At 48.5% G+C, this 15,463-nt stretch overlaps 1 protein-coding gene across 3 annotated transcripts in view; it reads right to left on the bottom strand.

Annotated features, from left to right (window-relative positions):
* Nucleotides 1–15,463, bottom strand: part of Duox (dual oxidase) — a 256,715-nt gene that overhangs the window by 83,649 nt on the left and 157,603 nt on the right. For all 3 annotated transcript variants that reach the window (XM_084595542.1, XM_084595541.1, XM_084595543.1), the window contains exons 7-8: nt 9,242–9,302; nt 7,760–7,856 (exon numbers count right to left, since the gene is read on the bottom strand). In XM_084595542.1, coding sequence (XP_084451668.1) covers nt 7,760–7,856; nt 9,242–9,302 — 158 coding nt within the window. The remainder of the gene's footprint in view (nt 1–7,759; nt 7,857–9,241; nt 9,303–15,463) is intronic.

Below are 15,463 nucleotides of genomic sequence, written 5' to 3'. Positions count from 1 at the left end.
CTATGTCTAAGAAAATAAAGGCTACGAAAGAAAGAAGAGCATGCGGTGTCAATATATCTATTCAAGCTAAGGTTATTCGTTAAAATTAATTCAAAGTGTTAATATTCTTCTGAAAGGCGCCGCGAGGGAAATTCTATACGAGGCTTGAACCGGCAAAACAACGCCCGATAACCGATTAGTTCTCGTGTTCTATCAGGTTTCACTGCAGAACCCAACCCTAATACCGCTGATGGGGAGCATAACCTCCATCTTCTTAAAACTCGCACCTGGTTCACCGTGGCAGATAAGCAGACCAAGAGCAGGGGCTGGTTGCAGCAAATTCACAATAGTGCAAAACAGAGCACATTGGAAGGGACACCGATTAAACAAGAATACACATTCTTTTGTCCTATAGCCTCTGTCGCGCTGTTCCCCACCTTTAGTAAGAATACACCACGACAGTCAACCAGCAACAGAGGTGAACGCCGACACGTGTGGGCATCCCCGCCGAGGTGGCGCAGTGGTTACGGCGCTCGACTGCTGTGCCCAAGGATGCGGACTCGAATGCCAGCTGCGGCGGCCGCTTTTCGGTGGAGAGTCAGTGCACATTAAAGAACCCCAGGTGGTCAAAAGTTACCGTGTCCTCGACTACGGCGTCTCTCATAGCCTGAGTCGCTTTGGGACGTTAAATATCATAAACTAAACCAAACACGTGTGGGCAGTTAGCGCCATGAGTTTGCGTTGTTTCACCCTTTGTGTATGTGATGATATGAGGTCAAACCAGCGCAGGTCTTGAACGAACAAGGCATTTTGTTTAATATAAAAAAGAAAGTTTCTGAACACAGAAATAGGATTAACGCAATCAACTGTTTCACGCAGCAGCCTTACCAGGTGGTGTCGCCTCGTAAGGGGCGCCATCAGCTGAATTATATTATAGGTTTTCGCTTCAGCTGTGTAGAACACTATACTTGCATGAAAGATGAAAATGCCCCTTCACAGAAAGCCGGAAATATAAGGGCACTTCACTTGAGTCATTCTAAAATATAATATAAGCTACAGAGAATAACATTAAAATGGTGAAGGACGGCACGACGCTAAAACAGACGAAACAAAAATGCGCAGGTGACCATACAACGTGATTCTAAAACAAATCTGCGTTAGCAGTATTGGTTACATATTTAAACTTACTTTCATCTCATTGCGCTTTTAAATTTTGGTTACAACGTGAGCTTCGGGAGGACAGTGAGCCGATAAGCAGTGGACGAAACTTCTTGAGAGTAGGTATGAGTGATGGGAGAAGGCTGTAAGTGGGCGATTCATTTTTCGCGGAGGGCGGTTCAAAGTAAACCCTCTGGAGAAAGCACCTTTCGAGCCCTGTGGTGTGGCAACTCACTTAAATGTGTTTGGGAGTGTGGGGTAAATGCGCAAACAGAGGCTTTTTCACCACAAAGGGTTGTACTCAGAGTGCAAAGTTAAAACTTTTGCATGAATTGGTTCAATCTATGAATGCTCGAAATATCTATATACTGCGTGCAAAATTCAGTTAAATGTAGTGAAGTGGATTTAGTTCGTCATTAAGCCGTCAATGTATTGAAAAGAGTGCACGATATATTTGTGAACAGCGTGCCGTAAATGATACGCAGTGTTAATCGCTACATATGCGACACTGCAGCGGACGTGCACTCAGCCTTCTTCCTTGCACTGCATTGCACTCTGTCCGCTCGCGCTAGCCATTACAACGTAAATAGTGCACGAACTCATAGGAAGTCCAGGCACTTGTCAACAGTAACGAAAAGTTTGCCTCATGTCTATACTTGCAATGCGCGGTTATGCAATGAAATCAGTGTGAAACGCCATTTACAACATCGATGTGCATGCTTCGGGCTACTGGTTTTGTCGTTTCAGTACAGTCGTTCAGTACCCAGCTGCTTAGACGGTAAGATCACTACTGAGTGACCGAACGTTTTCGCGTGAATTCTGTAGCCTACCGATGGCAACATGCATCCAGAAAAAATGCCATTCGGAGTTATGAATACTGAGCACAATGACTAAGGTCAGCTTCGTGACTGTAGAGTGGCCTCATAGACAGTTTAGGCTCCTCTTTTTTGCCGTAAACCGAACTGGTTTCCTGAAAGTTTGCTGAAGGGGTCTCGAATAAAAATAAAGTTTAATTTCCTCTAAATAGTCTTGCTATTTCTTTTTTTTTTTTTTTTTCAGGGCGAGATGTGACCGTGACTAAAACCAAGCGTGCGTAGATTGTAGTCCAATTTCTTTTAACAAGCGTTTATATTTGTAAATATGGATCGAATGCAGACAAATGTAATGCCAATGGATAGCGAAGACGTTAAGCACTAAGCTATCAAGGCGGCATGTTTTCATAACCACCGACGCTGGGAGTCTCACTCGCGACTTTCAGCTGCCACATGTCTACAAACTTCAACAATTGTGCATAAGCAGCCTTCTCATGACGTTGCTGTTACAAATTAACGATGTGAACGGCAGCGTGCATGTCGTGTCTGACATGGGAATGGTTGTAACGACACACGAGACAGCTGTGCACTGCATCTCTGTCAGGAATGTTTAGTGGTATGCGAAGATCATCACTGCCAAAATTTCGCAATATTCCCCGCCAGCTGCCTTTCTACACTTACGAAACCTTTAGCGGCACACTGTGCGTATGTCCTGATATTTACCGAAGGTCTGGTATTACAATCGGCTCAAATGGGGAACAACTTCTACGCAACATTCAGTCGAGGACATGATATCGATGGTTCATTTATCATTCGTGCACATTTTCACACCAAGTGGGCGAGAAAAAATAGCGCGATCAAAGTCGTTCTCACGTTCTCACTTCTTTTCGCGCTGGGAGTGACCAAAACAAAATGAATAACCGAATGAATCCCGCAGGCAGACCTGATGCCAGCCCTGAAGGGTGACCGATGGTAATGAGGCTGCAAAGTACACAAATTTCGATCGCGACCACTTAGCGGATGAGGACTCTGGTCCACTTTAGTAATTAAGGCGCGCGCCTCGAGGGTTCGCGAACAGACCAACGAGAAGGCTGCTCGGGGCAGACCACCTCGCGACGGGCCAACGCATGAGCGACCTCGATCGACCTCATTGGTGGAAGCCGTTAGTTAACTGTTCGCTGCGGGTGAGGTAATTCGCGCGAGACAAGCGAGCGAGAAAAAGAGCTGCCTAGCCTCTGCTTTTACCGCATTCAGCGCCAGGCGTCGCTTTATTATCTCTGCGGGTGCGACAGCCCGCGCGGTGGCGGCCGAACCAGCCGAGGAATCGCAGACGGGCAGGCTTTGGAGCGAGAGACTACTAAAATACAATAAAGAAAGCCGTTAAAAGCAAACACGCGACGGCGCGCGTCGGCCGTAAATCAGGTGGGGCGGGTGCATCAGCGGTCGGGGCCAAACTAAGCGGGCGCATGCGATCGCCCGCCGAGATACCAGGCGCGCACGGCGTAATACACAAGCGTAGTCGTCCGATCGCTGGAACTGACCGGTGCGCTCCAGGCGGCGCCGAGCCTGGTCAGGCCGCCGCTGGACACTCAGATAGGCGGGAGAAGCTTCGCCTGCCAAACTGGCGGCCGAGAACGGCAGACCGATAGCGAGAGAAAACTGCCGGCAAAACCGCTTCACGCCTTAGCAAGTCGTAGTAGCGGTTTCCACGCCACTGCGTGGAAAACACAATTTGACAAAACAAGATAGCGAAAAGGTAGGACATTTGTACAGTGCCGTGTACGCGCGTAGAAGCCCGCTACGAGCGCTCGGAAAGTGTCGACGGAGGTAAAGAAAACGGTGGCTCGCAGTTGAATGCGAAAGACGAAAACCCAGGCGCGTTTTCATCTCCGCGCCAGCAGGCGTCGCTAAGCAGTCGCTGCTTCTTCGCGAGCGGTTTCGTCCCCAGAGGCCACGCGAAATGTAGTACTTAAATGGACGATGAAAAGCGGTTAGCAAACAAGTTTGCGCAAATTGTCTCTGACTCCTCCACTTTAACATCTCGTAGCTCAAAGAAGAAACATACGTCTTAAAGAATTATTTCTTTTATTTTTTGGACTTCATGCTCTTGTCAAATCCGCTTGAGCTCCGTCTTGAAGGGTATCATGCGATAGCTTAGGCTACCCCCCAACGCCCCGTTTAACAAAGCCCTAAGCCCCATGAACGTGTCTGGATGACCAAGGATTGCGTGCCTGACTGGGCATCCAAAACCATTGGTTCTTATTCTACCTTCCCAAAATTAAAAACTCGAGTTGGCAGCTCCTCCCAACCTAAAATGGAGGGAGGAGCCATCTTTTTGCGCTCAAAAGGCTGACGCCGAACGTGGTCGATGTCCTTTTATTTTACAATGAACGATGCAGCAGTCTCACTTCGTGCTTTGCCAGTGAGGGGGGATGCAAAGTAACGTCATCATCTCACCTCGGCGGAGCAAGGTGGAACGCCACACCTGGCGTGGTGGAGGGAAGAGGGGGAGCCTAGACAAAACGACCTCGAATTCTAGAAGGTGCTGTCCTAGCGGAGAAAACAGCATCGTCGGGAGGCGCCACAGACACCGACTCTCGCAGTTGCTAGCAGTCGCTAGTGAACAGCGTCCTCTCCGAGACATTAATGGGCAGGTTGACTAGCTTGGCTGCTGTCTCAAATGCGCTTGCTCTAGCTCTCTGCACGTGACGCCGTTCACGCCGTTCTGAAAGAAATTTCTTAGCGCGCTCGCTGGTGCGTTATAAAATAGATATTAATTCGAAAGCATTCCTCGGCTCATCGGTGGCGAGGACAAAATGTGGGAGCACAAAATGGGTACATGCGACGATATTAACAATAACCAGACAGTTCCTTTCCTTTCAGGTTTTTTTTTTCTCAGTTGTTCGAGAGGACAAATGGGCAGGGAATAATTAATGACAGAGAGATATGTCATAACAACGTTGTGTACAGGTTACTAGTGATAATTATGATAGTCATGATACTTAGATAAGATAGTTAGGTGTGATGACGCACCTGAATAGAATTCACGTCACCATTAACGCTAAGCATCAGATTAGATATATAGTGACAGTGACGTCTTCACCAATCACGTAATGGCGGTGTGATATAGACGATGTTACTAAAGCATCAGACAAACATTTCTAGACGAAAAAATGCAGATGTCGAAATAACATCGCATGTCGAAATAGAATGTCAACAACAAGCTGATGTCAACGCGTATCATGTGTAGAGAAGGGAACGTAGAAATAACTAGGTACAAAACTTGCAATTCTTTTAAATTTTGGTACGTAAGAATAAAGGCAATCCAGTGCATTTCTATATTATTTTCCAGCGTTCTTCGTCAAGCCCATGTTTTGTCTTGAGCGAACAACCACGTGGAATACGAAGCGAAAACTAATATACCCGCAAAACTCCATCTTCGATTAAAACTGTGACCAGTATGTGTAGTGTTTTTTGGTGTGTTCATGGCGTACTTGATCGACTCACTCCACTTGCTTCCACCGTGTGTGCGCTGCTCGTTCTTTTTTTTTTTTCTTTCACTCTCCCCCATTGTTTCATTGGCTTTGGTTCTAAAATGCTGCTCCGAAGATAACCGGTCGAATCTTGCCGCATTTTGTTTTGAGCGATATAAGATGACTTATTTCCCGAGGTGGGTGGGGGGTTCCCTTTCATGAACCCAAATAGTTGAAATTGGGGAGTCTTAATACGGCCGTGCTGCTGGCACTCCCAATGCGGTAACGCATTTCAGCTTCTCCCCTTGCCGTGCTAGCCTGACCGCTGCTGCCTTGCGGTAATAGCGTATTTGAATACAAAGCGTTCTAAATAATATCTGTTAATCAGGAAGCCTTTAATACGATGTTTCCCGATTTTTACGTGCAACCTTCGGATGCCAGAAAAAAAAAATAAACTACTTTCGTGTCCCAGTTTTGATGAGGTTCAGAGGGACACTAGTTTTGGACGGTCGAAAAGATATCTACAAAGTGCATGGGCTGTGATATGCAGAGCCGCTCTGTTGGCAGGTCTGCGCGACAAAGGTGTAATTTATATTTGGGAAGCCGTGGGCAACATCCGCAGCTGTATGCGATGCCAATTTGCACGGAGCGAGTAAGTGCACACATATTAACGACCCGCTGAGGTGTTGCGGCAGGTGATGCATCACCCGCATTATTCTCAAGTCTCTGTTGTAGCGCCATGCCTTAGCGCAGGTATACTTTGACTATTATATAGTTCCGCCGCCTGCATAGAGCTTCTATTGGTAGCATGCAAGCATGTAAGCGAATGCTTCACCTGAGGAAAACCAACGACACAAGCAAGGCGCTACTCCGTTTTCAGGAAACCACAGCGGGGTTTCATGCCACTAAACTGGCCATCGATGAACATAATATTCGTTGCGCATTGCGGCCTTCGGCACTGTACTTGCAACCGCCACATCCGCGAGCAGGTCGCCGCGAGGGCCGCAAGCAGCACGCATACAAAGCGGCCGAAGCCGGCCTGTATAAATGCGGTTAGTCAAAGCGCCGAGCTGATGTCGTGCCCGATCAACGCCGCAGAATTACGCCGCTACTGGATACGTGCCCGAGATGTCGTGCCGGATCAAAGCCGCCCCTTCCTGTCAGCGTGAACTGCTCTTCGCGGCTGTGCTGCCTCATTGGTCCGCCCTAAGCGAAGCATGCGAGTCGGGCAGAGGTGGGGAGAGCACCATGGCGCCCTGCTTTCTTTTTTTCTTGCGCGCCGGTGTGCGCTAACTTGAGGTGGAAGAGGAGCATCATCCTATTTAGTCACCCATATCGTCCGTGATAGTGAAGCTGTTAAAAAACTTTGCTTTGCTCAAAGGACTGGTGGAATATCGACCGTTCGTACGCGATTCCAAGATAGACCTTAATGCCGTTACGGACAATGAGGTTTCAGTTATTAATACGCCCCGCTGGTAAGCTTAGTTAAACTGATTTATTTTTCACAAGTGAAGGCATGGCGCTACAACAGAGACTTGAGAATAATGCGAGTGATGTATCACCTGCCGCAACAGGAGGGTACCTTTTAAAGGCATGCATACAATTGGAGGGGCATAAGATGTCGGTTTGAATCGCAAACTTGACTATCACAGGGAGGCTAAATAGGAGCACTAAATATATGACACTACCCTGAACCAGTGCAAGAAGAACGATTGGGATGCACTTTTGATAATGTAGAGGGGAAATCTGGCTCCGCATAGAGTTTCACTAGAAATTCGGGTCGAGCGGCCAGCGGAGAAAGTGGCATGGGCACTGCCATAGGGCTACCTGCTGTGGCTGTCTTCCCACGCCAGTGACTACAGTTTCGTAACTGCTACATTGATGACGACAACGTAACCAGCTCTTGTCAAGACTATCTGCAATACCTCGATCATTTACCACTCACAACGAAAAATAACAAAGCAGCTAACTAACCTAAACTAGTTAACTCACTTTGGAGACACAACTCTCAGCTCTGCTAAGGTAGTTTCCCCGAGCTAAGACACTCCATCTTTTATGAAAGCTTAGTTACAGCTACTCGGCACAACTGGTGTACTTAGGCAGATGTCGTTTCAAACGAGTTTTAAGGGCTGCCGCCTAATGATATCCACATGCAGCCAGTTCCTAGAAAAACCCTGCTGCCCTTCCACACTTGGAACGAACAGTCCCACGATACTGGGCCTCTTATCAATCTCTCGAGCGAGAACGACAAGTTTAAATAATGGCGCATTACATTCCGCAGAAAAAAAAAATACAACCAGCTACGAAGTAGTCGGGATGGCACACCCCGTGACTCACCTGCGGTATATGCCGGGAGGAATGGATGTGTGCGGAAATCGGAAAGCGGCAGCCTGGAACTCGTGGCTGATGCCAGGATGCACGTCCGGCTTGTACCCTGCTCAGGAAGAGAAAAAAAAGAGAGAGCACTCGGTGAACGCAGCGCAAAAGCAATGACAGTGCTTCCCCACTCTGCACTTTTCGCTCGGGATGTCTTTTCTCAGCTAATACTTCCAAGCTAGTTGTGGTGCCGCTCATCATATGCACATGAGCATCGATATTCAAGACAACTGCTCATTAATTTTTCACGCGAAGTTGCCGACAAACGCAATTCTTTAGAATATCGTAAGAATACGCTATACCTACCATTGTATTGTCCCTACAACCATTGTAGGGACAATCGTAGTTTTCTGCTATTTATTTTGAAAAAAAAATGCACCCTATTAATTTTCATTGAGAATTTCATTTATTCTTTGCGAGCGCACGCACACATTAAAAGCAAATTTTTTTGGCCCATCGGTAGATTACACAACTCCGATCAAAAAGTGCAGAAGAGTATATTTCTGTGTTCCCCAGCTGCGGCATTAACAGCCAACGCTCCACCCTGTTGATTTTTTATTTCTTTGGCAATTTTAACTACTCAGTGCAAGCGGAAGACAAACTTTCAGAGCTAAATTTTTCTAGTTATCAGGAGTTTAGTAATGCCCATCAGCATCATCCTAATATTATCTTAGAATAATCGACCGTTCGCTCAAAGTTGGTGGCACTGTGTCAAAAAGCTTAACATGGAAGATTTATATAACCTGCACAAAATCATGTTTACTCATAAAAATACGAGAGCTTCCACACGTAACAGCTAGCGATTTATAGGAAGCGCGAACAGCTCACAGATTTCAGAAGTTGAAAAAATTGGTGCTAGGTACGTGCACTGTGCCAGCCCCAAACATTTTATCCTGCCCCTATCTCCAGATGCCTACAAGAGTTTAGCATGGCCCAGGTCATATCGCTTCATGTTGTAGATTCGAACGCTTGGGAGCAATAGGCAGACACTGTTACAACTAATGTTTACGTGTTCTCTGCAAGTCACATATTCTCAGGGTCCAGCAATTTTTGCTACATTTATTCATGTCCTATAGCTTAAACTAACTGCGGTCGTGTTGAATACGCGTCATGAGACATTTGTTTGGCGATGCTGTATAACCACTACCAAACAGACAGGTAGAACAGAGAGGGACTATATTGTTATATTGCTGAATGCCTTTCTTGGGATAAGTGAACACGGCTGCGTTGAGAAAGGCAGTCATTAAGAAGTATTACGGCGTCATACCACGGCTTACAAAAACGACTTGCGGTGGGCGTAGGTAAATGTACGCCATGCTCGAAAGATGTCTCGCAGACTGAAGCGTAAGCGCTATGCCAACGGAAGGTGTCTCATGCAATAGTTCTTTTTTCCGCTTGACGCAAACTGCACCCACAGAAAAAAATAAGCACGAGCACTCTTACCTGTGTATTCAGTGACGTTTTCACCTAGAAGTACTGGCACGTACTCGTACATGACGACATTCTGTGAAGAACAAAAAGTCTGATATCAACTTCTCGAAACCCCATGACAGAAAAAAAAACTTCGCAAGAAAAAAGAAAGAAAAAACGCCTCCAAATTGACGCTCAACAAGCCGTATTATAATTTCATTCAAAATGACTGCACGGCAACTTAATCGTGACAAGAGCGGCGACTAGAAACAAAAACCACGGCCGCATATACGTAACACAAGAGATCGAGAAGTGGTGCAATAATTTTGGCAAGCGCATAAGCAGAACGGTGGTGAGTACACTAACGACATCATCATCACGTCGACAACACTGAAAGAAGCACTCAATGAATATAGATTCCGAAGGGAACCATATCACAAAAGCACGATCGGCCTTCATGTTTGCTCAGCATCCTTTCTTTTGTGTGTCAGCTGCAGTACCTGCGAGTCCGTATTTTAATCTTCATTATGCACGGCTGAGGTGATAACGCGTGATCATTCTGCTATCGCAGTCATTACCCATTCAGATAGGCTATTAAAAACTGTCCAAGTTACTAACATGTAAATACCAAAGGTCCGGCAAATCTGTGAAAGATTCGCTTCGAAGATTAGTTTTCCAAGTTATTACCCGTACTTTAACTTCCTTTACGATATGAGATTGTAGGTGAAGCCGCAAGCCAAACAGATTTATTCCAGCCGCTGAGCTTCTGCTCCTTCGCTTCATCACAGCGTGCGAGGCTGAACGCGCCACTACAACACTTCTTGTAGCGCACCATGCACAGTGACCACAGTACCTCCACCTCAGGAAACGGAGTCGTCCCTGCGAAGTGTTCCGGCGAAGTGAAACGGGGCAAGGACAAGTTTCGCTGGGAAAGAAACCTGATAATTGAGAGGCCCTCTAGTGATGTTAGCGCGGTGTTGACATGTGCAGGCTTTAGCCGGTCGAATGAGACGACGGTGCCGCGGAAAGCATAGATTTTGTCACTCCCCGCGACGACGAGATGACGTCCAGTACAGGATGGCCGAAGTGGGTGGTAGGCACAGTCCACGCGTAAGAAAATATACGTGCTGTCTCCCAAATCGCGGTGAACAAAGATCAGCATGCACTGGCGACCACATGTCGGAAGGGCGGAGATAAGGTACAGGAGAGTAGTGAGCCGTTCAAAGTAAAGTATGCCAGGTGGACAGACGACGCTCATGGCAGGGGGGGGGGGGGGGATAAGAAATTGGCCGGTAGACGCAGCAATGCTACATTAACGAGATGGGAAGAGGCACATCTGATGTCTTCCTTAATTAACGTACGAATTCCTAAATGAATGACTGTCAAGGAAGTGGGGCAGTGCTCCGGGGTATCATATGCTATGTGCGAAACCTGCAGCTGACGGTGCAGCCCCTCGACCAAACCGTTGGCTTGCGAATGGTAAGGTGCAATTCTGAGCTGGATGATGCCGAGAAGCTGAGTCAAACCGGGGAAAAGCGCGGACTCCAACTAGCGGCCTCTGTCGTTGATGTTCTCTGCTGGCAAGCCGAAACAGACGATCCACGTTGAAATGAGTGCGGAGACAACCGCGTCCGCTGTGATGTCGGGTGTAAGTGCGGTTTCTGACCAGCGCGTAAACGACCAAATATGGTACGTATATAACGATAACCATACGATGACGCAATGGTTCGACGAGGTTGATGTTAATAACTGAAAACCAGAAGTCCGGCGGCTGGAAATTTCCCAGAGGGGTGGTAGCATGAGACAAATCTTGCACTGTTGACAAGCACGCCATAGCCAAGCCCATTTGCAAACGTTGGCATTGAGGTTAGGCCAGACAAAACGCTCGCAACTAGATGCTGAGAGGCAATGGGTGCCTGGATAAGAAAGGCAAAGGGCGCGGCGTAAAGGCGCAGGAATATAAGGGCGTGTGCATCTAGTGACAAAATTCGCGTCGCAAATAAAGTCGACGCCAAGATCAACTCAAGAAAATGTTTAGGGCGTTGTGCAAGGACGATGAACGGGATGATGAATGTTTGAAGTTCTTCATCCTGCTGTTGGTAACGAGCCAGGTCTTGCAAGCTAAGTGTAAAGCAAATACACGGCTGAGGGTGTCGGCGGGAAGGTTATGAGCGCCCTTAATGTGCCAGATCACCGGGTAGAAAATTCTACCAGGAACGCCCAATGCTGGATTCCCTGGGTGAGTAGGTGGTTTTGAATGATGGCAAAGTGCTCGTCAGTAGTTTGCGGTGAGTAAAGATGGCAAAATTTCGGCATTTCAAAAAATTGCCGACGATTACGTTACTGACTAATGCGAAATTTGAGCGCGGCTCATCAGCTGTTTAAACTTTTAGATAGATTGAGGCAGATAATTCGAGTAAGACATGCATGTACAGACACTTTTTAGGCAGGATATGCGTTTCGGCTCGGGCGTTGCACACATCGTGATCCGTCTCCACCAATCCGGTGCTACGATTTCCACCGCACAGGGGTGGAAATCATTGGAGGAGGAGCGAAGAGAGCAATTAAATTATCGGGAGGTGGCGGGAGGCATCGCGTGGGCCCAAAGGAACGTTGCGCGGCGAAGAGATAGCACCGACTGACTGATGCTGCTGACGCCGCTAGCAAGTCAAGTCAACGTGGCTCTGCGTTTCGGCTTGGAATGCACGCACCGTGATCCGCTGATGCAGAGCCGGCGCTTCGGCAACCGAACAACACCGTCGCCAACCCGCAGAAAGAGGGGCGAACACGCAGCGGCGAACGGTGACAACGGGAGCGCGCGCAGCAATCGGAGAACACGCGCGGTCGCCGCCACGGAGAAAGAGGGAGGGGGAGGGCACGAGTAGCGGCGAGCGGTGGCGGCAGGAGCTCGAGTAACAACCGGAGAACACCAAGGGGGGGGGGGGGGGGGGTGGTATACGCAGCGGCGAACGGTGGCGGTCGGAGCGTGCGCTGCCTCGGCTGCGGAGCTGGTTACGAGGGACAACGGCGACGACGACGCGAAACGCAGGAACGGGCGCCAAGAAGCTGCGCTCTAAAAAAAATAAATGTTTTTAATGGTGAGGTATACCGCGAGCAACCCACGGCCGACAAAACTGTGCCGCTGTTCCGACGATGACAGCTTCTTAGAGAAAGCCCTGAGAGGACAACATTCACTGTTAAGAAATTGCTGCGAAACGCCCCAACGGCGGAATGTGAAGCACTCACCTCGATGCTCGTGAGTGCATCATGCGCCGGGTGAACGAAAAGGGTGGCAGAGGCGAGACACCCTTTGACGGCACGGCACGGAATGCAGCATTGGCAGCATCGGTTCCTGAGAGTGCGGGTGCCGTATACGATTTGGCCAGCCGAAGTAAACTTTCGAGTGGATACAGAATAGACATAATGCTTTAATGAAAAGCAGATAATTAGGCCGGCGTTTAGGCTTCACTGTCAAGAGCGGTGCATCAAGGCACAAAAAACCTGTAGTAGTAGTGAGTCCTGGCGGGGAAATCCGTCACTGCCTTGACCTTGTCCGGGAGCAGTTGCATACTGTTGACATCGTCGAGATGTCCGAGGAAGGCCAAGGATGGCACGCCGAACGCACATTTGTCGGTGTTAAGAATAAGTCCATTGTAAAACGTTCGAGGACGGGGCGCATATGACGAGGCGCACGACGGGAGAAGAACTTGCTACAAGGATGAACCGCGAAGAATGACATCAATGAAACGCTGAAAGGTTGTCGCTGCATTTCGCAGGCCAAAAGCCAACCTCATGAATTCGAAAAGGCCGAAATGCATGATGACAGCTATCCTGTGTACGTCGCTAGGAGCAACCTGAATCTGGTAGCCCGTTTCTTGAAAGTCAAGTTTCGAAAATATGACGCAACCACTAGTAAAATCCTGTACATTAGGCAAAAGGTAACGATCAGGATGAATGGTCAAGTTGAGGGCGCGGTAGTCCCCGCAGGGACGCCAGTAGCCTGATTTCTTCAGGACAATGTGTAGATCAGGAGAGCATGTTGCCGGGCTAGTTGGTGTTGCATGATGTGAAGAGGGCCGCCCGATAGCTGGAGGATGGCCGAGCACTGCCAATCCCCACCATGTGCTCGAACTTGTGCAGGAAAATGCGGAGCTTTTCAGGAGCGACATGACGAGATGTGACTTGCGTTGGTTGGCCACCGGCATAAGGTGGCGCACAACGTCGTGCTTGACATGTTTTTTTCCAGTCAGGGGCGGCTTCTAAACATGGAAACTCTTGACAGGTATCCGTAAGCCAAAGGGACGGTAATGCGAATGGTAAAGGCGAAGATGTAGAAAAGGGAGAGTTAACTACTTTCGGACATGCAGGTGGCCGAATCGCAGAATATTTTGCGCAACATGTCAACCAGGAGGGAGAAATGGAGGAGGATTTCCGCTTCAAGAATGGCGTGGCTAACCTCTGCAGAACAGCGAATCCAACAAAATGACCGATGAAAACGAAGGTTGGCGAGGAGCTGCTTCGAGCTATACGCCTTGGAGACGACACCACGGCTAAACAGTACAGCCCATACGGTTGGGAGGGAGCCCCCTCACCTCGGTAGTGCACCAACCAGAAACCGCAGTAGCTTGTAGAGCTGGTAATGTAGAAGAGGCGGCCCTGACTGTCCGCGGAACCGCTTGTCTCTATTAGTGATTCCTTGGCGTGGTGGTGTGCAACGCTCTACAGCAGCGCCAATACACCGATGATACGAGCAGTGCGGCATGCGGTGACGATCCTCACAGGGACGAACGAAGGACGATGAGGAGGAACGGGAGCAGCTATTGCGGACACGACTTCGATAACACCACTGAGGACAGAACGGAGACTGCAGGAACAGCTTGCCTGGAGGACCACAGGACGCCAGCAACGAAGTCTTTTAGTTTACGCTTGTGTCGTTGCGCAGTTCGGCAAGTTCTTTAGGAAACGCAGCGGATGGTGGTGTACTGTGGCAGCGGATTCTCCAGAGGTGTAGAACGAGCACATAGAGCAGAGGGGGAGGGGAGGGGGGATATTGTTGGAGCGTAGTGACGTTCATGATCTTATTCGCGTGACCGGAGAAATTTGTAAGTGGCCTGTAGGTTGCCGTCGCTAGTAAGATTTGCACCGTAGACGGAAGGTTTTGCAGGAAGAGCTCCTGAAGGTGCTTGCGTGGTCACCAAGCAGGCACTGCATGTTCTGAAGTTGCGATGAACGCCGGTCGCCGACTTCTTTCGCGGAAAAGAGTTGCTACAGCTGTTTGCGGTCAGATGGCAACGTGCGCTCCAAAATGACTGTTTTCAATGTGTCGTGCGAGTCCGCTGTTGTGGGACGTGGCAAAACGTAGCGGACTTCAAACGTGACATCGGCGGGCAGCGAGGACTGAAGGTGACCGAACCGACATCTCTGTGAGGTAATGTTCGCCAGGCGAAAACAGGCTTAGGCTTAAAAACCATATATCAGGATGTTTCGCCCAGAACGGCAGAAGACAGACGATGTAGGCGTCAACGAAAGGACGTGGGATATCGTCGCCTGGAAGACGTTACAGGGCGCAGCGTTGCTTTCCATGTTCGAAGTTACCAGTTTAGAAAAAGAGGTTGCTATCATAAAAGACGCAAACAAAACTGGTTTATTATAGCCACTGCACGTCTATTCATTTCTTCCTCACAACGCGCGTCGCTGCCCCCACCACAACACTTCCCTTCCTAGCTCGCGGTGCTAAACGCGCCCCACCACAAGAAGAATAAAGAAAACCAACAACAGGCTGAGCAAAAAAAAAAAAAAAAAAAAAACTCATCTTCTATCTCGGCACAGGCTTTCCCTGTCAATCGGGATACAAACACTCTGTTTATATTCCACGCCATCCATGCTATTCGACAAGGTGAAAGCAGTCCGCGGAAAAAAGTGTGCGATAGGCTTGATTGCATGTACGCTGTTAAGCCTTCACCAAAACTGAAGAGCAATGGTCGATAGCTGCTCCTGTTTCGTAGAATTGATCAGGCGAGTATCACCCTTTCCCAAACTAGTAAAAATAACTTTGTCAGAAGATCAGCTCCTGCAGCGCTATATGACGGACTCTGTACTTGCAGCATGTAAAAATGCAAATTGGCTAATAGGAATTTAATGCGCAGTATCTGTGACACTTCTCGCCTATCGCCTAAAGCGCGTCGTAAGTGGAAGGGTAGAAGGGTGGAAGGTGAGAGTGAAAGTGCAAAGAGAGAAAGGGGTATTTAAGGACTT

This window comes from Amblyomma maculatum, chromosome 2, assembly GCF_055883805.1.
Source record: "Amblyomma maculatum isolate TAMU_Amacu chromosome 2, ASM5588380v1, whole genome shotgun sequence".
Classification (NCBI taxonomy): domain Eukaryota; kingdom Metazoa; phylum Arthropoda; class Arachnida; order Ixodida; family Ixodidae; genus Amblyomma; species Amblyomma maculatum.
This window is presented reverse-complemented; position numbering and strand designations above follow the sequence as displayed.